Genomic DNA, 23,965 nt, shown 5'->3' on the forward strand with positions numbered 1-23,965 from the left:
ACCCATAAATATTATTACCTGAAAAGAATTCTACTTAATTTAGCTTCTGAATATATTTCAATATACTACAAATATAATGATGTTCATGGAAGAAGAGGATTAGCAAAGAAATAAAAACTGATACGTACAATGATTAGAAAACAATAGCTATTGCCAAAACATTAAACATGTTATAAACAAAATAAGAAAAGGTTATAAACATGTTCTAGGCATCAATGATTTGAAAACAATAGCTATTACAATTAATAATATGAAGGAGGCATCACATATTGTCAATAGGAGCTATTCAAAAATCTATATGTTAAAGGTTAGTGAGATCATAATTTATATACTTTTGTTTATTAGATTTGTATATTTACATACGGTTATTAAGTCGAATTGTGGTTACTTCATATAGAAAACATTGTTATTCCTTAGTATGTTAAAATGAAAGTAACAAATAATCACCTTTACTCAAATGAACGATTTTCACTTGTGATGTTAGCAAGATTGGTGATACGAAGATTTCATCCATTGTTAGAAATGAGAAACGAAGTAGCAAGATTTGTCTTTTGCAGCCAATTTTAAAAAATGAGTAGCAAAAGATTAGAGAGGTTGTTAATGACATTATTTGCAGCCATTTTTTTGTAGTAGTAGAAAAAGTGGAGAGGTTGTTTGAAGAGACCCCTTGTTTGAAAGCTTAATAATTCTTCGAAATGGTATTAGAGACATTTTATATTTATAGAAAACAGAGGTCGGCTAGGGTTAACTTTTTTAGATTAATAATACTTGATTTAAGAATTAATCAATATATAGTTATTGTTATATTTGCATCTTTTGGTAATTGTTACGAATCATAGTGAAATCAATCTTTAAATTTGGATTTTTAATATTTAGTTATTGTTACAATTACAATATATTCTAATTTACTATTCGGATTTCGTAATTAAAGGGATATGTTTGTTTTGGTAATATCTTTTAATTTTGTTAAGATTACCAAATCTCAACCGTATCGATATACAAAATTGCTAAATTCTGTTTCGTCTGGGTCTAGCCCATGATCCGCGCGTCGATCCACCAAAGAAGTCCAGGATCCGCGTCTTAATTCGATCCAGTTGCCCATGACTCGTGATTTTTTTTAATTTGTAATTATATTTTTACTTTTGAACGATTTTTTTTCTTTACTCTTTAAATGTAATATTTCCAATGGCATTCTTTGTAATATCTTACAACTAAAAGATCTTTTCTTATTCAGCGATTTTTGAATTTTAAAAAAAAAATCCCGCATATATAACCCAAAATTCTAAAATTGAATTTAATTATCAATTGCAAATTATGATTTTTATTAATAGTATCAAGCAAGTTTTAAGCTTTTTTATAATAAAAATTAGTTTTCAAAATGTTAATTAAATCTCATGGTATAACTATAATTGGATATCAAATAAAAATTAGTTTTCAAAATGTTAATTTCAAATTTTCGTCCATAATTAATAAGAGAGAGAAACTGATTTTTTTTTTGGAAACTAATAATTACTTAAAAGTATTTTCTGTTTTTATTTAAATATATAAATTTTGTGATTACTATTACGTCTTTAATGAATTAATTTAAAAATACTTGGAACCAATAGCATTTTTTGTAATATCTTACCTTTTATAAGATTATATTATATCCAATGCTTCCCAATTAATAGTATAGATTTAGATCAATACATTGTCAACCTAAATACTCTTATTTAGAGTCAATTCATTGGACAAAAAATCTATAGTAAGAAGATGTTCGCCAGATGACAATATTTAACCCAAACAAAAATTCTTGAGAGTCTCTATGAGTCTCGATCAATGTTGAGTTCTAATGGACCATTGACCAATTTTATAGAAAACTAATCCATTAGTTTCTTTCGATACAAATAAACTTATCATAAATTAAAATATGGATAATAATTTACTTCTAACCCAACCAACAATGGTTAATGTAATACATTGTATTCTCTTTCTCCGAACTATATGATGTTCGAAGGCAATTAGGTAACTAACACATGCATCTACACAATCCAAAAAAATGCAATAAATATAAGAAAATATGACATCCTAATAGCAATAATGGCCACAAGATAAAATACAAATTTTATAAACATTAAATAATGAGTGGGCATGAGAAAATAGTGTATGTCCATCTTAATAGTGATTCCGTCATTTTCTAAAAATAAAAAAAGGAAATAATGATCTTTCAATTGATCCAATATCAGAGAAAGGATTGCTATCAAATTCAGTATACTGTGTCGTAGATGGAAGCAAAAATTCAAGATTATGTAGAGGTAGTACAACGGTAATTCTATTTATTGATAATACGACCATATGTTTTTCTTTCTGTATTAACCATTAAATTAAACACGAACTAACATTGTTTTGGCCTTTCAAACGTATCATACTTTAAGACTTCTTGCAAAATAACCACAAGTAATTTTCAAGAGATATTGTGGTTTAATATATGAAAACTTTCAATATATAAATATAAAAAAAAAACTTTTAGATTTATTTTATAGTAAATTAAATAAATATAAATGTAGTATATTTGAGACTATCTTTACCAATATACTGACTAAATAATCGCAGTAGTTATTTTTAAACTCATTATAATTTAAAATTATTATAAGTGGTAATTATGTCATATACGATCATATGGTATTGGATATATTTGGAAGTTAAACTAACCCTCTACTCTACCTACGTATCTGGGATGGTTGATTATATGTATAAATAAACTATAAAACTGTGTATATATGAAAGGGACTGAAGAGAAATGAGGAATATCATGTTCTCTTAACCAACAACGATCCAACAGCTTCCTTCCAAAAGTGGTTATCGAATATAAAGTAAAGAACATAGAAAATTATGTTATTTTCAGTAAATGTACATATGTTTGTGTGACTTGTGTCTCTCTCCGTTTATATGCATGGATTGTGTAAGAAAAAGATTAAAAGTGAGAATTTAATACAAACTATTGTCTTTATATATATGGAACATATATTTGGGCTCTAAAAGTACTAAATTTTGTGTGTTCTTTAATCTAAGGTTTTGTTATAAACGAATCTCCTTTTTGCTACTCTTAATGAATCTCTTTTACTATAAGTCTATAACACTGCCCTTCAAATACATCTTTTAAGGCAAACCATGTCACTTTTAAATATCAAACACAACAATAGACGAAACACATAGGAAATAAAATTTTTAAAAATAAAAAACAATATTCGCAAATATCGCGTAGAACAATACAACATTCTTTTGTGATATATATTTTAATAGAATCACTTCACTGGCTCCACACATTCCAAAACTTTTCTTAAGTCCATCACATAAGAAATTAGATTTGACAGCAATCATATATCTCCAACCTTGGAGCAAGTGCAAAATCATTATTATCTTTCCTAGTTTGAGAAATTGATAGCATTACCATCACCATTAATATGGAGACACACTTTTTGCATGTTTTCACTCATATTTATATTTATCTTGTGATGACTACTATTACTCTGATATTGTTTCTATTACTGTATTTGTATTATGTTTTTTTTTTAATAGACTATAATAGTAATGTAAAAGTATATCACAATTACAAGAGCGTCAATTTTGCAAATAAATTCTCTTTCTTTTTTTAGCAAGAACAATCCGTTAAATACACATGGTTAAAGTTTAGGAACTATCTTGCTTTCGAAGAAAGTAACTTTATCAGTTTAGTTAAGAACTTACCATAAAGGTTCACAAAGCCAGAAGAATTTCGGAGTGGGACATCCCCAAGTTAGTTTAGAGCACTGAAATTGAGAAACAAATCGAGTTTTGAAAATTTAGAGAAACGATATTGGTTTCGAGGTATATAAATAGTAGAGAACGAAACTGAGACACCAAACTTACTTGTAAATGTAAGAGACAATTCCAAGGATCACACAGAGAAGAATAATGTCGATGCAGAAGTTTCGGCTGGATCGCATCTGAAATCCCCCACCCGATTTTAGTAATTAATTTCAAGAACCAGTTTCTATTATAATTTTACCTGCACAAGCTGTTTCTTGAGCCGAACGTTGGTATTCTTCAAATCCGAAGTGGCTCCATCGACCTACAACAATCATGGAATCATTATATCTCTAGCGTTTTGATAACACCACCTAATGATAAAGATCAAATTTAAAACTAAGGGAAGAGACAAACACCAAATATTTTTTATCGTAATCATCAAAGGAAAAAAGAATCTCACCTTTGTTTCCATTTCTTCCATCAATGGGACTTGCTTGTCAAGTTCCTGAAATCGAAAAACGTAAATTATAAATCTCCATCGGATAGGGAAAAACTCGGTTACATAGGGCATGAGTAAACAACAAACCTCGTTCATGTCACGCGCTAAGTTCTTTAGTGCATCCAAACCTTCTGATATGATATCAAGACCCTCATCCTAAAGTAAAGACAGAGGTTAAGCTAATTCGAAATCTCGTTGTCGAAAGGCAAAATAAAAGCTAGTCTATAAAATTCATGTACCTGTTTCTTTCTTCTCATCTCATATTCTTGTCGAAACTGGCTGGATTCTTCACTTTGCTGGAAAAATCCATCATCCATGTCTTCCTCTAATAGTAACAAGAGAATAAAACAAAACTCATTTATATGTACTGTCTTATGGTAAGATAAAAACATGAAAGGAAAAAAGAAACATTCACTACCAGACATATCAAACTTGATGTTCTTGTTAGGTGCAGAAGCACCTCCCCAATCACTATTTGCTTGTTTTGCTCCATGTTCATTTCCATCAGGTATCGCTTGAAGCCTATCGGCTAAAGCGATAACTAGATCGCACCGAGATTCTCGTTCCTCTCTCGTGAGCCCTTTAATCTATATACAATGCAAATTAAACAAAGTTTGAACACAACCATTGATATTCCTTTCACTCATAGTTAACCAACAATAAGTAATTAAGTTAAACCTTCTTAACAGCGAGTTTCTGAAGCTTAACAACATCTTCAGCTAATCGCGCTTTTGTCCTTCGAACCTCAGCATTCATAGCCACCGCGGCAGCTCTATTCTTCTCCGTTGATGCCAACTCCGCTTTCTACATAGTTTAATACAAAATTTAAACTTAATAACGTTAAGAGTCACTGAAAATGAAGCAATATTATTTAGATTCTATTGGTTACAACACTAAATATATCTTCTAAGATACGGTCGATAAAATCTAAAGAGCAAAAAATATTTCATATTCTATCAATTCTCAAATCTTTTTTTTATATCTCAAAATCTTTCTTAACGAGAAAAAAATAAAAAAAAATCATCAACAGAAATGATTAAAGATTTTATATATTTCAAAGTCTAGAACAGAAAAACCCAAAAATATATTAAAATATTCCTCAAATAGCGATCAAATGAGAAAATCAAGAACAATCTAGGGTTTTGTTTTTTTGGTTTTAATGAACGATCTAGTGTTTTAAAAAAAGAGAGAGTGAGAGAGAAGGAGACAAACACGAAGAACTGCTTCGATGTCGGAATCAATGGAGGTGAAGAGGCGAGAGAAGGCATCGTCGCCGGAAGCGCCGATCTCACGGTGTTTGTCGATGTCGTACTTGTCGTACTTTTTGCAAATCTCGTCGACTCTGAAGATGATATCAATGACCGGCATATCTACAAGCTTCTTCTTCTTCTTGTGGAATGTCTCCGATTTGGTTCTCTGTTTCTTCGTTCTTCTCCGTTGTCCTTTTTTGGAGTCTCTCTTCAGAAACGAGACGCTTAGCGTAAACGGCGGGATTAGAAGTATTAATAGTTAGAATTTTTTTCTGTTTTTTTATATAGCTTTTCAAACCAGTTTTAGACTACAATATCTTTAAGCATAAAATATTTAATAAATTGATTATCTCTAACTAACAAAAAGATTTTAGTGGGCTTGTAAACTTGCATATGAATATATTTGAATAAAACTCAGTTCACTTGTGAAAAAAAAAAAAAAGATTCTGCAAAAAATCCGTTTGGTCAGTTTACGAAAACGTTTAATAGTACTATTTCAGTATTTTGGGTATAGCTTACCCGAAAGTTTAAATAAAAATTATATTCGATCTATGGATCATATGGGTATAGCTTACCCATATGGGCCTAGGTTTTATTAACATGTTAACACAAAAAAAAAATATTTCGAAATAAAAGAGTCATTTGGGTATAGCTTACCCGGAAGTGAACTATACTTAAATTGATGCATTCAGATAGACTAGGAGTTTAAGCTTGGAATAATCAATAATGCATCGAGTGAGAATCTAGTTATTTCTTTTTTATTTTAAAAATATAATTTGGATAGTGTTTTTGTAAAATGTGATTTTATCGCATCTAAAATTCTTTTATTTAATTTTATATTTCTTTGTTAAAATATTTCTAATCTTCTTTTTTTTGTTGCCAACTAAACATATCTCAGACCATGTGCTTATAAATAATATACAGTTTTTATTTTTATCTTTTTAATTGAAAAACATAGTTGAAGAAACATATCTATTTAAAAAATATAGTATATCTTTCATTACTTGAAAACATTTTAATATGAATTTAAGAATAAATAGGAAAATGTATTTCGTAAAAAAATCTTAATCGAATATATAGTTTCCTTTAATATATAAACTTGACATAATGAGTAATGCAGTACTTTTGACTCTATACATTGTATTAAAAAAGTTGATGCAATACATTGTATTCTTCTACTTTTTTATTAAATACATTGTATTCTTTTTTTCTCGAGCATACGATGTTCGAAGACAACTAACACATTATACATAATCTGCGAAAAAGGCAATATATCTCATTTACTAAAAGTTTCATAACCATACAATATATATAAATACTATAAACAATGCCGTAGTAGTGATCACAAGATAAAATACAAGTTATACAAATATTTAACAATGAGTGAGAATATGCAAAGAGTGTGTGTGTCTATCTTAACAGTGATGGTTTTGATGCTATCAATTTCTAAAGTTACGAAAGGTAATAATGATCATGCGCCGGCTCCAATGTCAGAGAAAGGGTTGCTGCCAAATCCAATATCATGTGTAGCGGACGCAAGAAAAATTCCAGATTGTGTAGAGGCAATAAAACAGGGCCATTTGAAAATTATAAAAAAAGAATGTTGTATCATTCTACTCAGTCTTCCCGAAGATTGTTTTGGGATTTTATTTCCTATACGTTTCTACTATCGTATCATACTTAAGATTACATGCAAATTAATTGGCATCTTTTAATCACAATTTTTTTTTAATCTTTAGATATTTTTTCATGTAACGGTATTCATATTATTTCATAATAAAACCATTTTTCTTTCAGTGATTTGTTAATAATTACCTAAATGATTATGTTAAATATAAAATAATGGGTTTTCTATACTAACTAAGAATTAGGCTAGTGTTCGTGAGACCCTTCGTTTGGAGCTAGAAGATTAATCCCTAGTTCGGTTATTGGTTGGGAAGGATTTCATATTCCGGGCCAGGAGATATATGAGTCTCACCTGGTAATTCCTTAGAGTTGTAGTTAATTAACGAATCAAAAAGAACATGCATTGATTATTTTATTGGCCCTTTGTTATATGTTTTCTTAAAAATGTGTAACGCTTAAAATTTCTTGCAAATTACTTGTAGTTTCAATAGTTTAAAAATTTTAAAGACTTATTGAATGACTTTGTATCACTTCATTTTATATTCAAAGACTCTGTATCAATATGAGATTATTATTTTTTCTTTATTTTGTGGTGTCTAAAGAATCACTTCAAATAGATCTTCATTGTAAATATTCATAGGTGAAAAGTTAGACATGCTCGAGCACCACTGAATTATTTTAAGATCATATCCATGTACTTTTAATTTGCAATATAAAAGGAAAAATATTAGTTAAAAAAAAGGAAAAAGTATTTCTATAAGTCTTCAAATGCACAAGATTTTCTGAATTGAATGTTTTATGATTAGAGTTTTTCTCCCATTTTATCATATATACTGATAATATTAATAACAAAATGATTTGAACCCCTTACATGTGCTCGAGGAGCTGATGCACATGGTCCATCCAACATTTTTTTTTATAAGTAAATCTGTTACAATTAGGGTCCAAATTTTTATTAAAAAATAAAATATAGGAAATGATGACCAATTCTTTTTTTTAGCACATGATTTTTAATTATTTTGAGCCAGCCCTAAGTAAAAAACGTATAGGCTTTTGTCGACGATTATGTTATAAACTTATAACTAGATAAGAACTCGCATCTAGTGTGGGATGAAACGATTAAAATAAATTATTTGATAAAATTATTGATATTTAATATTTGTCTGTATATAATAAAACATGTAATTAATGTTTTTATTTTATTTTAATTTATGTTTGTTTTGTGTAAAAATACGTTTCACCCGTGATTGTTAAAGCTCTAATTCTTGAGTGGGTCGGAACTTGGTTTAATTTGCAACATAATACAAACATCGATATATCAGATCTTTTTTAGTTTGTGTTATAGTGTGCTCAGTGGGGCGGCTGTTGTACGGATAGATTTGAAAGGATTCTTTGTTATGATTCCAACGTTTTTGCAATCACTAGAGAAAACCAATGAGATTGTAAAAGAAAAACGGAAACAAAACAAAACAAAAGAGAAGAAAGCTAGAGAACAAAAAAATGATATTCACTAGACATGGTTTCGACGAAGAAACTGGAAACCAGCCATCAAACAAATACAACAAAGATGATCTGAGCTTAGTCGAGAAAAAAGGATCCTGAATTGCTCGGATGATAAAATCAGACGTGGTTGGGATTTCTCTCTAAAATGTTCTCATCATTTAATTTGGCCATTTGGATATGATTTAAATCCTAATTTCTAGCTTTAGTTTCTTGTTTTTTTTTTTAAATTAATCAAGCACAATAAAAACCTTAGACTTAGAACCCTCCATTTTTTTTCCAACAATTTTGAAAACTATATAAGTTCATTATTTTTATCTCTATATATATATATAAGCTTAAGAAAATGTACGTATAATTATGTTTGTTCAAATGTTCATCCAGAATATTTTACGATGTCATATTGGTTTTGTTTTGTTATCATGTTGTGAAGTAAGTAATCATTTTTTTTATTGTCATTTCCGTTCTTGTATTAAAAATTATATATTGATGTGGTTGTTAAACCGAAAAAGAAGGTGAATTTGGTAGATCGCAATATTTATTGATGAAATTAAGAAAATATCAATAATATGATTTGGGTTCATTACATAGTTTTTTTTTTTACATGTGTAACCCCTTCTCACGGCCACGGTGAAATTTTCATAATATACACAAAAAGGGCAACAAATAAGAAATTTTCATTACATAGTATATTCCTTAATTTTGTTTTTATTCTCATTTAGTTTTTACTAGAAACATTAAAATGAACTTATATTTGTAACGTGCTATTTTGTTTTCTGAACTATCAAATGAACGTCTAACAAAATCAAACTCAAAAACTTATAATTTATAACTCTAATTTCCATTTAATAAATAATATACCCACTAAATTAAAAGTTAAAAGTTAACTAGTAAAATCGACTATAATTGCAGAAAATTAGAAACTGTTTTATCCTTTCTTTACATTGTCGGTTTTCACCGTCCAATACTCCAATCCATTTTTAGTTTACTAACTAAAATTTTTTTATTTTAATTTACTTATCAAGTTTACCCAAGAATAATATTAAGTCTTACCAAGTCAAGACAGGGCAGTACGTATGAAGTGGGACTTGGGATTTAATGTCACATTTAAAGCTTAAACGTCAGTGTTTACTAGAAACTTTGACAAGTTCTTGATTGCAACACAACAATGATTGCGACAATATTAATAGATATATAGTTATATTTTCCACCACATATCTAATTCTTCATCTTCTCAACTAAACAAATCAGTCACCGGGAAAAATATAAAGAGATGACGGATAAAGAAGAAAGCAACCACTCCTCGGAGGTTGGCGCCGTCCGATCCCTCCAAGAAACTCCCACTTGGGCTCTGGCCACCGTTTGTTTCTTCTTCATCGCTGTTTCCATTTGCCTCGAGCGTCTCATCAATCTTCTATCCACTGTAAGTACAAATATGTATATTATAGGATCATATATACTTTCTTCTATACACTGTTTAAATTTTGACTAATCTCTTTAAGTTTTTTTTATAAATTTTTTGTTCTTGGAAAAGTAGAGTTTGGTTTACACTTGCAAGAATTTAAATTGGATATATTTATATTTTATTAAATTAGATATATAGGTGAAGTAGTAAATATGTATGTTAATAAAAATGTATTTTAATATTTTAACCATTTTCGAAAAATATCAGCTAGATAACATGAGTTGAAATTTCAACAAAAAATAAAAAGCGAGTCGAAAGTTCAAGACAAAACTGTATTATATATATATTGTCTCTTTTCTTGCAGAGACTTAAGAAAAATAGAAAAACGTCGCTACTTGAAGCTGTAGAGAAGCTCAAATCAGGTAAAAAACTGTCCCATTCGTAGAAAAGTTCATTGGTCATCAATCTTTGTTTAATTTAAAAAGCTCAAACATCTTATAGTAAAAAAAAATCCTAAATTTTTGGATATGAAAATCAATTGAAATATCTCTTCCAATTTTATTAATCTCTGAATTTTTAATGTTCTGTAAGGGCAGTTCTAATGGTGCTAGGATTCATGTCACTAATGCTAAATGTAACTGAAGGAGAAGTTTCGAAGATATGCATTCCTATAAAGTATGCCAATCGAATGTTGCCATGCCGTAAAACCATAAAATCACATAATGATGTTAGTGAAGATGATGATGATGATGATGGTGATAATCATGACAACAGCTTCTTTCATCAATGCTCTTCCAAGGTTCTTTTTGACCCTTTGATCTTTAATTAAAATCATTTTACAGTTTTATTTTCATTTATCTTTAAATCCAAGGTGGACATATATATAATGTATAAAAGTAGTATACAAAGGTTTTAACTTAGAAAAACAAAAGTTTTGATGACCAGTGAAACTGTAGATAGAAATTATGCAGCAATTTTGTTTTCTTAATCAATCACACAATTTAGTTTTTGATTTATGAATTTTCGTTAAATGATTTTCCAGTTTTCATAACCTTTTATTGCTTACTATTCTACAATATGATTATTTAAATAAGAGATTTAATCATATACATTTTTATATGCTTAACTTATGAAACTTCTGAATCCAAAAGTTTTAAGATATCTTCTTGAAATCCAAGATGGAGGGAGAGAGGACCGCAAAATCCAAAAATGTCAACTAGTTTACTTTGACGTTGACTTGGAGTCTTGGACATTGTCGTTAGCTAGAGTCCACTAATCAAGAAAATTACGTCCAAATAAAAAAGAAAACAAAAAAAAAATTGTTGAGTTATGAACAAAATATCAAGAGTATGACTTTTTCTTTGCTTACTAAAGTAAATTTTATTTCGAAGTAACTAATCCGATTTAATAAAATAAAATTTGCAGGGTAAGACTTCACTAATATCAGAAGAAGGGTTGACTCAGTTGAGTTACTTCTTCTTTGTGTTGGCATGCATGCATATTCTCTGCAATCTTGCTATTCTTCTCCTTGGAATGGCCAAGGTACTACATATATACACTATGCAATCAAATATTATAACATTACAATTGTTTAATAAAGACTTCAATAATTTGTGACATGGTTTTTTACTATTGTTTACATACAAAGTTTTTTGTGTACGTAATACATATAGATGAGAAAATGGAATTCGTGGGAGAAAGAGACCCAAACAGTGGAGTATCTAGCAGCAAACGGTAAGATTTTTGTATTTTTCTACTACGAAATTACATGCAATGTCAATTATTTCTTAGTCGATAAGTTAATTAATATTTTATGAAAATTTAAAGATCCGAATAGGTTTAGAATAACAAGAGATACAACATTTGCTCGACGACACCTGAGTTCATGGACTGAAACATCATTTCAACTTTGGATTGTAAGTTCGTACCTATTATTAATCTTTAATTAATTTGTTAATTAACATTTATCTCAAATATATAGGTTTAACTATATTAATAATTAAGTTTTTTTCTTCTTAGAAATGTTTCTTCAGGCAATTTTACAACTCAGTGGCGAAAGTAGATTACCTCACACTTCGGCATGGGTTCATCTTTGTTAGTACCTCATTTTTTGTCAATGAATAATTATTTAAAAATAAATAAATTTTAAATTTAATGTGTTATTTTGATTATTGATGCAGGCTCATGTATCGTCAAATAATGCTTTCAACTTCCAAAACTATATACAGAGATCTTTACATGAAGATTTTAAAACTGTGGTTGGTATAAGGTAGTCATATTTGTGTATTTTACATGAATCTTAAGTAACAAAGTTAAATCAAATAAACTTTTTAATTTTGTTACAGTCCTTTAATGTGGCTAACTGTGGTCATCTTTATGCTCCTCGACGTTTCTGGTAACTTAATTTATATATTTGTTAGCTTAAATAGTTAAATTAAAATAATTATTAGTGATTACTCGTTTTTATCTTATCTTCTTCTTTTTTTCTTAATCATCAGGTTGGAGAGTATATTTTTATATGTCATTTGTGCCACTCATTGTAAGAGCTAATTTAATCTAGTTAAGACTAATTAACTATATGTGTAACTCAAATTATTGACGAACTAATATTGTTACGTAGATAGTTTTAGTGATCGGGACGAAACTAGAGATGATAGTAGCGAAAATGGCGGTCACAATTAAGGAGAATAACAGTGTAATTAGAGGAACCCCTCTCGTTGAGTCAAACGACACGCATTTCTGGTTTTCCAATCCTCGTTTTCTCTTAAGCATTCTACACTACACGCTGTTTCTGGTAATCTTTTATAAACTACATGTCGTTTTTCCTAATGCTTCATCATAATGCCAACATTAATTTTTCTAATACAGAACACCTTCGAGATGGCATTTATTGTGTGGATCACTGTAAGTTCTAATTTCTTATAGGGATTTTAATATTTGGATTTATAAGAAAGGGAAAAATAATATAGGAAATTGTTATATGTGATGTATCTATAATTTTAATTATGAAATTAGTGGCAATTTGGGATTAACTCTTGCTACCATGATAACCAAGGGATCATAATCACACGACTTGTATTAGCGTAAGCACTACAATTTATTTATTTTATCCCACAAATTATTTACATTTTCGAAATTATATTTTTGTATTAAAAATCATATCGTTAATATTAAGGATATTATGATTTATAGGGTGACAGTCCAGTTCTTGAGCAGCTACATTACATTGCCTCTTTATGCCATTGTAACTCAGGTAATTTAGTCCAATATATATAACACCATTTTTAAATTAAATCGTTTTGCATTAGTATATAAATTATTACTGTTAGTGTAACCTAGTGATCTGAATTTGATTTGGATGCATATATATATGTGTTTAGATGGGGTCAAGCTACAAGAGAGCAATCTTAGAAGAACAACTAGCAAATGTGTTAAGGCACTGGCAAGGGATGGTTAGAGACAAGAAAAAGACTATCCAAACGCCAGACACCGACAACAACAGTAACAATAACAATGGTGATATTGATTCTGGAGAAAGTCCGGTTCAGACAGAAGTTGCTTCTGAGTTTAGATTTTCGGGTAGACAATCGCCGATTTTACAAGAGATACAGATACAAGAGAAAACTGAAAGGTGATCAGATTGATGGAAAATGAGAAAGAGATTGTTGGTATTATTGTTAAGAACTTTTTAGAGTTGCCTTTACTAATTATTGACGAATCAAATGACAAAATAGTAAGTTTAACCAGAAGTGTCAGTGTTAGATTGGCATGCTGGTATCGTGATAACATGTCACACATAATGTGACTAATAATTGATATGGTTTCTAGAGGATTGCTTGAAGCTATTTTTCTTATTGTGAGGTTATTAAGGACACTGTGAATTATATATACGTGTACAGAATGAAAATGTCGCATTGGCAATGCAGAAAACAGACTTATCTCTATTCTTCTTTGAAAAGCTCGCGACCGATGACAATCCTTCTGATCTCGCTTGTCCCTGCACCGATTTCATATAGCTTTGCATCTCTTAGAAGGCGTCCTGTTGCATATTCGTTTATGTATCCATTTCCGCCTAAACATTGTATCGCCTGCAACATCAAACCAAATCTTTTAGTCTTAAAGGAAAGGTAACTAGGTGATCAATATGTGTAGTTATGATCCCTTCGGAGGTTTGCTTTGCTGGTAACCATTAGAAAGACAAGAGACAACGCTTAAAACTGGTTTCGGGTTTGATCTAGCTTTATGAGCTAGTGTCACAGTAACTTTAAGTATGAAGGAAAATAAGGGTACTTGACCTGTAAAGCGACCTGCGTTGCTCTCTCGGCCGCACAAAGAATAGTTCCGGCGCAGTCCTAGACAATAAGCAAATACACAAGAAGGCAGGTGTATTAGGTTGCGGTGGTGATGCATGACTATTTTCATAACAGGAAACTAGAAGGGATGGTTATTTATTATCAAATTACCTTTGGGTCAACTTTCCCATTGTCACAGTCCCTCGCAACAGAGTAAACGTATGACCTGATATGCCAAAGGAACAACTTTTTGCTTGAGCTACATTTCTATGGACAAAATAATTTCCAGAGTATTGAGAGAAGTTTTCTACCTTGAAGATTGTAATGCAGTGTACATATCAGCAACTTTACCCTGAAATTCAACAGAATTGTTTTAGGAATCTTATGATTAAAGTTTGAGATATTCGGAAACGTTTATGAGAAGGATGATCAAGCTCAACCTGTATAAACTGAAATTCCCCAACTGGACGACCAAATTGTTCTCTCTGGCGAATATAGGGAAGAACATTGTCGAGGCATGCCTGCATGATCCCTAAGGGCCCAGCTGCTAAAACAAGTCTCTCCAAATCCAGACCTGACATCAGAACATACACTCCTGCACGTACAAACACTATGTACATCAGACAAGTATAGAGATGGGGATAGTAGCCTCGACTCAAGAAATATACAAGGCGTGTATGTAGCACAACATTACCATTTTGATCTCAGATATTAGATCCTCATAAAACTAGAAAAGCCAGACCATGCAATGCAAATTATCTATCAAACTAGAGATTAAGAGAGTTTCAGCAATCAAAACCTTTTCCTTCCTTGTCTAGAATATTTTCCTCTGGAACGAAGCAATTCTCAAAAACAAGCTCACACCTGCTCAGGAGAGACAGATGTTAGAGAGAAAGAGACAGTGAAAAAGGGATTTAATTTACACAGATATTTTTATCTTGAGAGAATGGGGATTACGTATCGCTTCCCCGCATTCCTAGTTTGTCCAATTTCTGAGCAGTACTGAATCTGCAAAGCAACCACAACAATAAATGGTTTTAAGGAACTCACTCTCTGAATTTGTTCCATTAGTTCTTTACTAAAGATCATAGAAAGTCAGTTTCAACAAGATTGAGAATTCACATACCCGGTCATTCCTTTCTCTATGATGAAAGCCGTGATTCCTTTGGAACCTGCTTTTGTATCAGTTTTCGCGTAAACAACCTGATCAAACCAAAAAAACAACAAATGGTAGAAAACTGTTAAAATTATAGAAAATCAGTTTCAGAAGTTAACATATGAGCTAAACTATATTACCAGTGTTTCAGCAGATGGACCATTAGTGCACCACATCTTGTTGCCATTTAGTATATAACCACCATCTACCTTCTCAGCCTTGCATTTCATGCCAACAACATCTGAACCAGCTGTAACGAAATAAAAAGTCAAATCAGTATACATCAGAACAAAGCATCGGCTATATGTATGTATTGATGTGTTTCCTTCTCACAATCTCAAACTCTTGATCCGAAAAATATATATCTTACCATTAGGTTCACTCATTGCAAGAGCACCAACATGCTCTCCACTGATAAGCTTCATAGCAGTGAATCAATAGTTAGCTAAAACTCTAACGACATTTTAAGAGAAAAAGATCAGGAGAAACATGCAACAGTTCACAGATGAAGAAAATAAAAAACGGTCTTTCTATAAGGTGAGATTTCCAACACCGGTGATATTGGCTGATAAACCATTTGCATAGCAGTGACAATATCCGTAAGCTCAGACCATGATACAAAAGCTCAAGATGAAACCGTACCTTTGGCAAATACTTTTCCTTTTGGGCTGCAGTTCCATTCCTCACCTGTAAAATAGTATTAAATCTTCTCTCTCAGACTCAAAAACTCAGATACTGCAACATAGTTTGTGAGATATATATTTACCAATTGATTGATGCAAAGGTTGGAATGAGCACCATAAGACAAAGCAACTGAACCCGAGGCCCGACTGATTTCCTCCATTGCAATACAATGATACAAGTAACCAAGACCTAGCCCTCCATATTCCTCTGCAGGTAGAGGAACATGCGATTAGGCTACCGTTCTAGACATAAAACAAAACATGACTGAGCTAATAGCAGAAGCATATGATCTTGTGGTAGGAGAGAAATCTACCTGGCGCAGTGATTCCATGGAGATTAAACTCACCCATTAGCTTCCATAAGTTTACATCCTAGTTAAACAAGTACGAAAGATTAGATTTTGATGAGATATATAAGCAACAAAAACCGTGAGAGAAAGGAGTTAACAACAAACCTTTGGAAATGAATTAGTTTTATCAATTCTTTCTGCATGAGGAGCGATATTATCTTGCGCAAACTTGGATACACTTTCTTTAAACTGCAGTTTCAATGGTAGTCACAAAAACAATTAGGTCGCAAAATGCATTCAAGAAAAAATATAAACGACTTATGTCAATCAGCTGAAACAAAGTTAAATCAAATGATGAAGTGTTGTTCCCAATTCCATTTTCCACAACACACAATCATCAAATTAACTGACACAAATCTCTCAGATCATTTCGAATTGGCATGTCAAAACCCCAACACATCCAAGTCGAAAGCTACACTTAGAAAACACCAAACACCAATTTCCTTCGGCTCTCAAACGAGAAGATGGCAAATATACAGACACACAGATACACAACGAGAATCACAGATTTATGGAGAGAAGAGAGAGAGAGAGAGAACCTGTAACTGAGTGTCGTCGAATAGGAGAGACGAAGAACGAGAAGAGAAAGACCTCCTCCGCGTCTTGACGGCGTAACCGAGAATCGATCTGGCGGAGAAAAACCTCTGCATATCTTCGTTATTACCGGTAAGTTAAAAACAAGAAAGATCGGAAGAATGTGTTCGTGTAAAAGAAATCCCAAACGGCTTTTTTTTTTTGTTATTAGAGAGCAGGCTTCTTCTAATTGAGATTAAGTAGTTATAAAAATAGAAATTAATTTGAGATAAGGATTACAAAATTGGAATTGAGAAGAAGATATGAGCAATGAGTCATTGGTCCATCTAATCTAGTTCCGTATACCACTTTGCTATTTGCTACTCCTCCATACCACTGACACTGCTCTATTATACCATTTTCAAATCGACAAAAAAAAATTATTTTTTCATTTATAGTAAAGTTTTTGATATTAGAAGATATGTATATACTACAAGTCAAAACAATTGGTTGTGAGTGTTGATGAGAGAAGAACACATTAGTGTTTAGGAAATATTATATTATATTAACTCTCATCATGAATATGTAACACTAAAATTGTCAATATAATATTTTGTGAAAGTTAAATAACATATTTGTAGAAGACAGTGTATATGTAATGTGTCTTCATTTCATGTACAACGACGTTAAATGAGGTTATATATAATATACTTTAAAATTATGGATCACAAATATAGATCGTACTTATCCACAGGTATTTTAAGTTTCTACCAGTTTTTTTTGTATCAAATCGTATTCCATACTTGTATTCTTCCTTTGTATTATATATTAGAAAATCTTTTAGATAAAAAAGTGTTTAACATTGACTCATTGAGGTTATTTAGAGAAGATAAGTCTGATCTGATCCTTCTCCCTGGTTAACACAATGTGTATTCACTTACGGTGACTATGTACAACATGTTAGTTGAATAAAATTTAGTTTTGGTATAGTAAGCTATATTCTTTTTTTTTTAAATAGTGAGTTATATTCATTTTCAACACTTTGTAAAAGTTACATGCTAAAAACTAGTCGCCATAAAATGCGATACAATGTGTCAAATGGAAATGAATTTTAAAGAATATCTATGTAAAATTCTACTTTTATGTGTAAGATGTTTTTACCCCATTAGAAATTAGGTAAGTGCAGCATTGTTTGTTATGAAGGTTGGAAGTTTGAGAGATTTAGTCGCCATAATGCGATACAATGTATCAGATGGAGATGAATTTTAAAATATATCTATGTAAAATTCCACTTTTATGTGCGAGATATTTTTAACTATTAGAAATCAGGTAAGTGCAGCATTGTTTGTTATGAAAGTTGGAAGTTTGAGAGATTTAGTCGTCATAATGCGATACAATGTATCATATGGAGATGCATTTTAAAGGATATTTCTGTAAAATTCTACTTTTATGTGCGAAATATTTTTACTCCATTCGAATTTGGGTAAATGAAGCCTTGTTTGCTATGAAAGTTGGAAGTTTGAGAGATTTCCACTTCGGTTTAATGAAAAGTTTCTTAGATATATTAAATATATTAGTAGGTCTCCAGTGTAGATCCTCGTATCTTCTTATGGTTAGCAAACATATCAAATTAATGGTGCATGATATTCCTAATAGTGTCACTAAAACATGAACAATTTTATCTAGTGTCGTACTCGAAAGACTGGTATATATCACAATCACATGCATGAGAAAACGAGAGTTTGATATATCTTTGCTTATTATCATTGTCGTTTTATTTTTGCTAACTCTACATTATTCCTTCGACTTTGAGTTTTTCTCTTAATATATCATCTAAAAAGGTAATATTATATTATTAATAGTTAATTCTCCTCTTATACTCCTTCTCATTATCATCCTCATTCACATCCATATTTATGACGACAAAATTAGTTAGTAGATGCATGAATTCAGATGAGTCTCGAACAAAGACTTTTTGGTGTACCATCTACACCCACATAGATATGCAAAGTCGCGAAGATACATAAATATATCCATTATCACCCAGATGATCGTCATGGCTATCTTTGCATTCAGCCACGAGTTTGTCATCCATTATGTCAATATATCCATAATCATAAAGTGATCTCCTAAGAACCATCATTTACTAATTCGGCAGAACCATAATAAATAACCTTTCTTTATTCACCATTTTTGTTATGAAGTATGTCGGCTCCTATCGGAAAAATTAATCACACATTTATAGAAATAGCAATAATATATATATATATATATATAATGTATGTACTGTATTAATCTTTGTTTGTTCAACAATCAAAATTATTTCAAACCAAACATATTATTTCACAAAATATGCACAACAAATTTGTCAACTTATTTCTATCACAATACTTTGGTTTTTCCTTTCAACATGATTTTGGTAGTACGAATGTTTAGGTTGAATGCAAAAATAACCTTTTAATACGTTGATATAAATTTTTGTATAACCCCAATAAATTTAAGTATTTGATTTATACATTTCTAAAATGCATTTTGATGTAAAAAAGAGAGATTAAAAACATGCAAAACAAATGTTTACAACAAAATTTCTATAAATTAATACTCAAAAAATTAATATTTCGATAAATCAATATATTTTTAGGTTGGGAGTTAATTTTTGAATCAGTTTAATATATAAATTTATAAAGTATTCTTTTTTTTTCTTTCGATTGTTTTCTATTGAATGTTGACGATATTTTTTGGATACAAGTATAAAAAGGGTAATATTAGAATCTAGCCAAATTTTACACATAAATTAATAATGGTTAGTTTGTTGGGGTAACTGACTCTTTTTGTGGTGGGGAAAAGGTGAGGAAAGGACAATTAACCTTGTAAATTTATAGTTTTTTGCACTGATGCATTTGTTTTTGGTGGTGGAGACTTCAACGTAAGGTTCAGTGAAAAAAAGTCATCTAATGACAAAGATTAATGGAAAGGAGAAAAAAACCATGTAATTTTAAGAAGTGACATGAATCAAATAAAAATAATGAAAGAAACAACTTGCATTTGAACAAACTCGTATGTATTTATGAAAATAGCATGTCTATATAAACAATAGCCATGACATATTGAAAGATCTTATGTAAAACAAAAATATAATATGTTAAACGGAAAGATATTAGTGCAATAGATTACACAAAATTCGATACAAAAACTTGAGATATCTACGACGGTGGAATTCCAATGAAGAGATAGAAGATGAAATAACTTGGAATTTAGATAGATCTCATGAATTTTTGTAAAATAGCATATCGAAAGAAACAAAAGTGTGGCATATTGAAAGATTGCCAGGTAAATAGAAAAATACAAGTACATGGAAAACAATTACACAAAATCGAGAAAAGTACAACTCATAAACAATAGAGATATCTTCGATAGTAGAGTTCCAAGGGAGAAAGATCCAATCTCACGAAAGGAGAAAAAAATCGATTAGAAGGATCTTTAACTATTGGAGGGAGAGAGAGAGAATTTGACAAACTCTATCTTTGGATGAAAAAGAATCCATAGGTAAAAGATAAGAGAATAATATTTTTAAGTAATTTCAAATACACATTACCTCATAACTAGTTTCTATATGTATTTTGGATCCATTGTTAGATCATATAAATTTCTTAAAAAAAATTACTCCCAAGTCCCAAGTGATATAAATCTATAACAATTCAAGTATTCAACCATTCATCCCAAATAACCAAAAGCCTCAGTCCCTTGTAAGTTAACGGGCTTAAACATCAGTCTCAGGCAGTCAGGCCTCTTGACATTATCTGGAAATAGTTTTCTTTTTTCTGTCGACTATTGAGTGTCAACCATATTATTTGGAAACATAACCATACAAGTATAAAAAACAATTACTCCGAAGTCCCTAGTGATATAAATTCACAACAATTCAACCATTCATCCCAAGTAACCAAAAGCCTCAGTCCCTTGTAAGGTGTAAACGGGTTTAAACATCAGCCTCAGGCTACAACCGGATACGATGAACATGTTGCAACACCTGCCAAAATCAAAGGAAAAAAATCAATGGGATAGAGAAGAATTAACCGAACCAAACCGATTCGATTTTATTTCTTCTATGCTAACTTAATGATCTAAACCGAAATCAAAGCTGGTTAAAAGAACTTACCACACATGTTCTTTCCCATTTCCATCTTGAAGTAGCCATTGTCTCCCCATTCACCTCCCCATGAGTTCTTTATAAGCCAGTACGGGACGTCGTCTTCAACTCCATAACCAACTGCTAACACTGCATGGTTTACATCCTGTTGCCACCAAAAAAACCCGGTTTACTTACTAAACGTTGGTAATTGTAATATTTTTGTGGTTTACAGCAGAAAAGTACTCACCATTGGAGTGTTACCACATGTATTGCTAGTAAAAACTCCCTTCTTATAAAACCTGAATTCATGTACAACCTCAAACGCCACACTCACTGGCCTTACCAACCCGACCGCGTGCTTCAGTTCATCTTCTGCACCCTATAATGTTTTCATATATTAGAGAATGTAAAATGTTTGCAGCTAAAGTGAGATTTCAATTACAAACTAGGCTTTACCAGGGTAATGTTGACAGAGTCACGGACTTGTACACCGATGTTTTTCGCTGAAAATTTGCAGCCACCGTCTTTTCCGGTGTAAGGATAAGCCTCCTCCGTGTCGAGCCCACCGTTGTATTTAATGTATTCAAAGGCTTGAGAAGGAAGTCCACCATGACAACCAAAGTTATTGAAAGTACCAGCACAATCCACAAGCTGTTGCTCGGACAAAGATATTCCTTTTCCAAATGCTTGATGGTAAGCTGCTTCAAGAGCTCCAGTTGTGCTGAAGTTAGAATTGGATCATACATATCAGTGATCTTGCTTACATGGAGAAATCTCACTGAAAGAATCTTATCATAGACTTTACCTAAATGTCCAACAAGATCCACAATGTCCCTGTTCTTTCACAGGGCTAACAATACCATCTTCTCTCCAATCTTTCTGCAGTTTACAAAGTATAAGGACTTAAACCAAGGATCCAAAATTTCTATCTTAAGAAGAGCTAAAGATCAAAGAACATGAAAGGAATGGTTACTGTGTCTGGAACTGTAGCTTCAGTGATCTTGTGGCTACCCTTTAAAGTAGCAGAACAGTTTTGAGCAGCTCCAAGCTTGTATCTTTGAAACTCTTGCCATGTCAAGTCAGCAAACTCTATAGAACAGAACAAATTCAACTTAAAGTTAAAACATCTCTCTCACTTTCTTGAACTATGTGAATTGAGACAAAGCTCAAATAAAACGTTCTTGAAGTATGTGATTAAGACAAGAAGGCTTAAAGCAAAGCATTAGAGAGTGAAGACTTACGATTAAGAGAGAGTTTATAGGATAAGCCTTTCTTATTAGTGGATCTGATTAAATCAAGATTCTCCTTAAAAACAGAGAATCTTAACTTCATCTCCTCCACACTCTGATACTTCTTCCCATACCTTCAAAAAACCCCAAATGTAAATTTTCACAGTTCAAAACAAGTCAACTGAGAAATACAGATTGAGAATTTACCTGTGAGTGAAGCGAGAAAAGGATAGAACATGACGGGACTGTCCTAGGATCTGGACGACGGTGTCTTCAAGCTCATGGAGATTGTCGGAGACCATTTTGATTGGATTAGATTCATCGAATCCGATCTCTTTACTCGCCGCCGCCGCAAAGAGAATCAATAGGATTGAGGAAGATAGGTTTAGTTTCACAGACATGGCTTCTCTCTGGTTCTTTACTCTAACAAAAGCTTCGAAGTCAAGAAGTAGAAGAAGAAGAAGATGCCAGTTTACACGTGGTGAGCTTTTATTGGTTAAACTTTTGGCTTTAATAATTGGATTACTGACGTGTATTGTGACGTTGACATTTATAACGGAACATTGTTTAGTTATTACTTTATCGTGTTGGAAATAGGAATCTGTGACAAGATAAATTAAAATAAGGGCTAATAAAAAATAATTTTACCAAATATTTCTGTTATTTTTTGGATCATTTAATAGTGAGGTACATGTTCAGTGGAGACCATGAATTTTATATGTTGTCAAATCTTTTGTGTGAGAGATTTTAGGTGAATGATAGAGCCCAAAGCCCTCTTGACCAGCTTTTGCTGTTATTTCTTTGCTTGTTCAAAACGTGCTAAACATTGATATGTGAATCAAATAAATAATAAATCAATAAAAGATAGGAATTTTGTGTATTCAACAAATGTATTCAAAACGAATGACAAATAGTAAACAATCATAATAAACCCGATCAGTTAACCCAAACAAGCATTATACATTGAGATACAAAGTTAGGATTTTTAGCTTGCGAAACAAGTAATATAAATTTTTATAAAATATTCTATTGGACTTATAATAGGAATCCATATAACAAACATAATATGCATAACAAGTAATAACCTTCTAATTTAAAATTTATATGGCTTCGACAATTGCCATTCACACAAGAAAATAAATTGTATAGAGTGAAAAGGATAGAGAATAAAAGTATAGAGTAAACCTAGTTGAAACACTATATAACAGGGGAACTGGGCAGACAACCCTATTTCTAAATACACACTGAGAAGATTTAAACAAATTTTAAGAATTTCCGAAACAATTTAAATGGAAACTCTTCTTTTTTTTTTTTTTTAAACATCAAATGGATGTTTTCTAATTTCAAAATTTAAAGTAAAATTTATTTTTACGAAAATAACTTTGTTAGAAAAAAAAAATAGTTTAATTACTACAAGAAAATCGCCTAGTCAAATGAACAAAGAAAAAAACAAATCCACTAGATAACTAACAAAATCAAAATCACCATTGATCTCTCCAACAATACATACCTCTCTTAACCTTTAACTTCATATGATCTCACATCTCTCTCAACGTTAGACT

At 31.2% G+C, this 23,965-nt stretch overlaps 5 protein-coding genes and 1 long non-coding RNA gene across 9 annotated transcripts; 2 read left to right on the top strand and 4 right to left on the bottom strand.

Annotated features, from left to right (window-relative positions):
* Positions 1 to 2,985: 2,985 nt before the first annotated feature.
* SYP72 (syntaxin of plants 72) lies at positions 2,986 to 5,852 on the bottom strand. Of its 3 annotated transcripts, NM_001339202.1 has the most exons (10): positions 5,480 to 5,671; positions 4,946 to 5,071; positions 4,686 to 4,854; positions 4,507 to 4,592; positions 4,355 to 4,423; positions 4,229 to 4,273; positions 4,028 to 4,090; positions 3,889 to 3,965; positions 3,727 to 3,788; positions 2,986 to 3,371 (listed from the first exon to the last, which is right to left on the bottom strand). In NM_001339202.1, exons 1-9 carry the CDS (start codon positions 5,633 to 5,635, stop codon positions 3,776 to 3,778), a joined length of 804 nt encoding a protein of 267 aa, NP_001319688.1. In that variant the 5' UTR covers positions 5,636 to 5,671; the 3' UTR covers positions 2,986 to 3,371; positions 3,727 to 3,775. The 3 variants fall into 3 exon arrangements, with proteins under 3 accessions (NP_001319688.1, NP_566878.1, NP_001326893.1); NM_114397.2 differs by having other exon boundaries at positions 3,181 to 3,788; positions 5,480 to 5,852; NM_001339203.1 differs by having other exon boundaries at positions 3,181 to 3,788; positions 3,889 to 4,090; positions 5,480 to 5,852.
* Positions 5,853 to 6,896: 1,044 nt separating this feature from the next.
* On the top strand, positions 6,897 to 7,232 carry AT3G45285 (ECA1 gametogenesis related family protein; the record flags this gene model as incomplete). Its single annotated transcript, NM_001084775.1, has 1 exon — positions 6,897 to 7,232. One exon carries the CDS (start codon positions 6,897 to 6,899, stop codon positions 7,230 to 7,232), a length of 336 nt encoding a protein of 111 aa, NP_001078244.1.
* A 2,496-nt stretch (positions 7,233 to 9,728) lies between these two features.
* Positions 9,729 to 13,701, top strand: MLO3 (Seven transmembrane MLO family protein). The gene is made up of 15 exons (NM_114398.2): positions 9,729 to 10,066; positions 10,413 to 10,470; positions 10,645 to 10,847; positions 11,474 to 11,590; positions 11,722 to 11,782; positions 11,876 to 11,964; positions 12,068 to 12,142; positions 12,229 to 12,317; positions 12,394 to 12,443; positions 12,547 to 12,587; positions 12,669 to 12,842; positions 12,917 to 12,952; positions 13,064 to 13,131; positions 13,241 to 13,301; positions 13,429 to 13,701. The coding sequence occupies exons 1-15, from the start codon at positions 9,917 to 9,919 to the stop codon at positions 13,681 to 13,683; spliced, it is 1,527 nt and encodes a 508-aa protein (NP_566879.1). The 5' UTR covers positions 9,729 to 9,916; the 3' UTR covers positions 13,684 to 13,701.
* Positions 12,575 to 12,868, bottom strand: AT3G07105. Its single transcript, NR_141300.1, has one exon. It is a non-coding gene; the product is annotated as an other RNA (long non-coding RNA).
* Positions 13,702 to 13,782: 81 nt separating the features above from the next.
* IVD (isovaleryl-CoA-dehydrogenase) lies at positions 13,783 to 17,374 on the bottom strand. Its single transcript, NM_114399.5, has 15 exons — positions 17,069 to 17,374; positions 16,635 to 16,718; positions 16,494 to 16,551; positions 16,263 to 16,387; positions 16,139 to 16,183; positions 15,867 to 15,915; positions 15,637 to 15,746; positions 15,467 to 15,543; positions 15,298 to 15,348; positions 15,140 to 15,204; positions 14,781 to 14,935; positions 14,652 to 14,692; positions 14,512 to 14,566; positions 14,344 to 14,400; positions 13,783 to 14,136 (listed from the first exon to the last, which is right to left on the bottom strand). Exons 1-15 carry the CDS (start codon positions 17,177 to 17,179, stop codon positions 13,990 to 13,992), a joined length of 1,230 nt encoding a protein of 409 aa, NP_190116.1. The 5' UTR covers positions 17,180 to 17,374; the 3' UTR covers positions 13,783 to 13,989.
* A 3,166-nt stretch (positions 17,375 to 20,540) lies between these two features.
* AT3G45310 (Cysteine proteinases superfamily protein) lies at positions 20,541 to 22,901 on the bottom strand. Of its 2 annotated transcripts, none has more exons than NM_114400.4 (8): positions 22,611 to 22,901; positions 22,416 to 22,537; positions 22,148 to 22,263; positions 21,980 to 22,053; positions 21,631 to 21,895; positions 21,422 to 21,553; positions 21,202 to 21,337; positions 20,541 to 21,072 (listed from the first exon to the last, which is right to left on the bottom strand). In NM_114400.4, exons 1-8 carry the CDS (start codon positions 22,802 to 22,804, stop codon positions 21,035 to 21,037), a joined length of 1,077 nt encoding a protein of 358 aa, NP_566880.1. In that variant the 5' UTR covers positions 22,805 to 22,901; the 3' UTR covers positions 20,541 to 21,034. The 2 variants fall into 2 exon arrangements, with proteins under 2 accessions (NP_566880.1, NP_001030812.1); NM_001035735.1 differs by having other exon boundaries at positions 20,715 to 21,072; positions 21,205 to 21,337; positions 22,611 to 22,852.
* Between the last annotated feature and the right edge of the window lie 1,064 nt (positions 22,902 to 23,965).

Source organism: Arabidopsis thaliana, chromosome 3 (assembly GCF_000001735.4).
Source record: "Arabidopsis thaliana chromosome 3, partial sequence".
NCBI lineage: Eukaryota > Viridiplantae > Streptophyta > Magnoliopsida > Brassicales > Brassicaceae > Arabidopsis > Arabidopsis thaliana.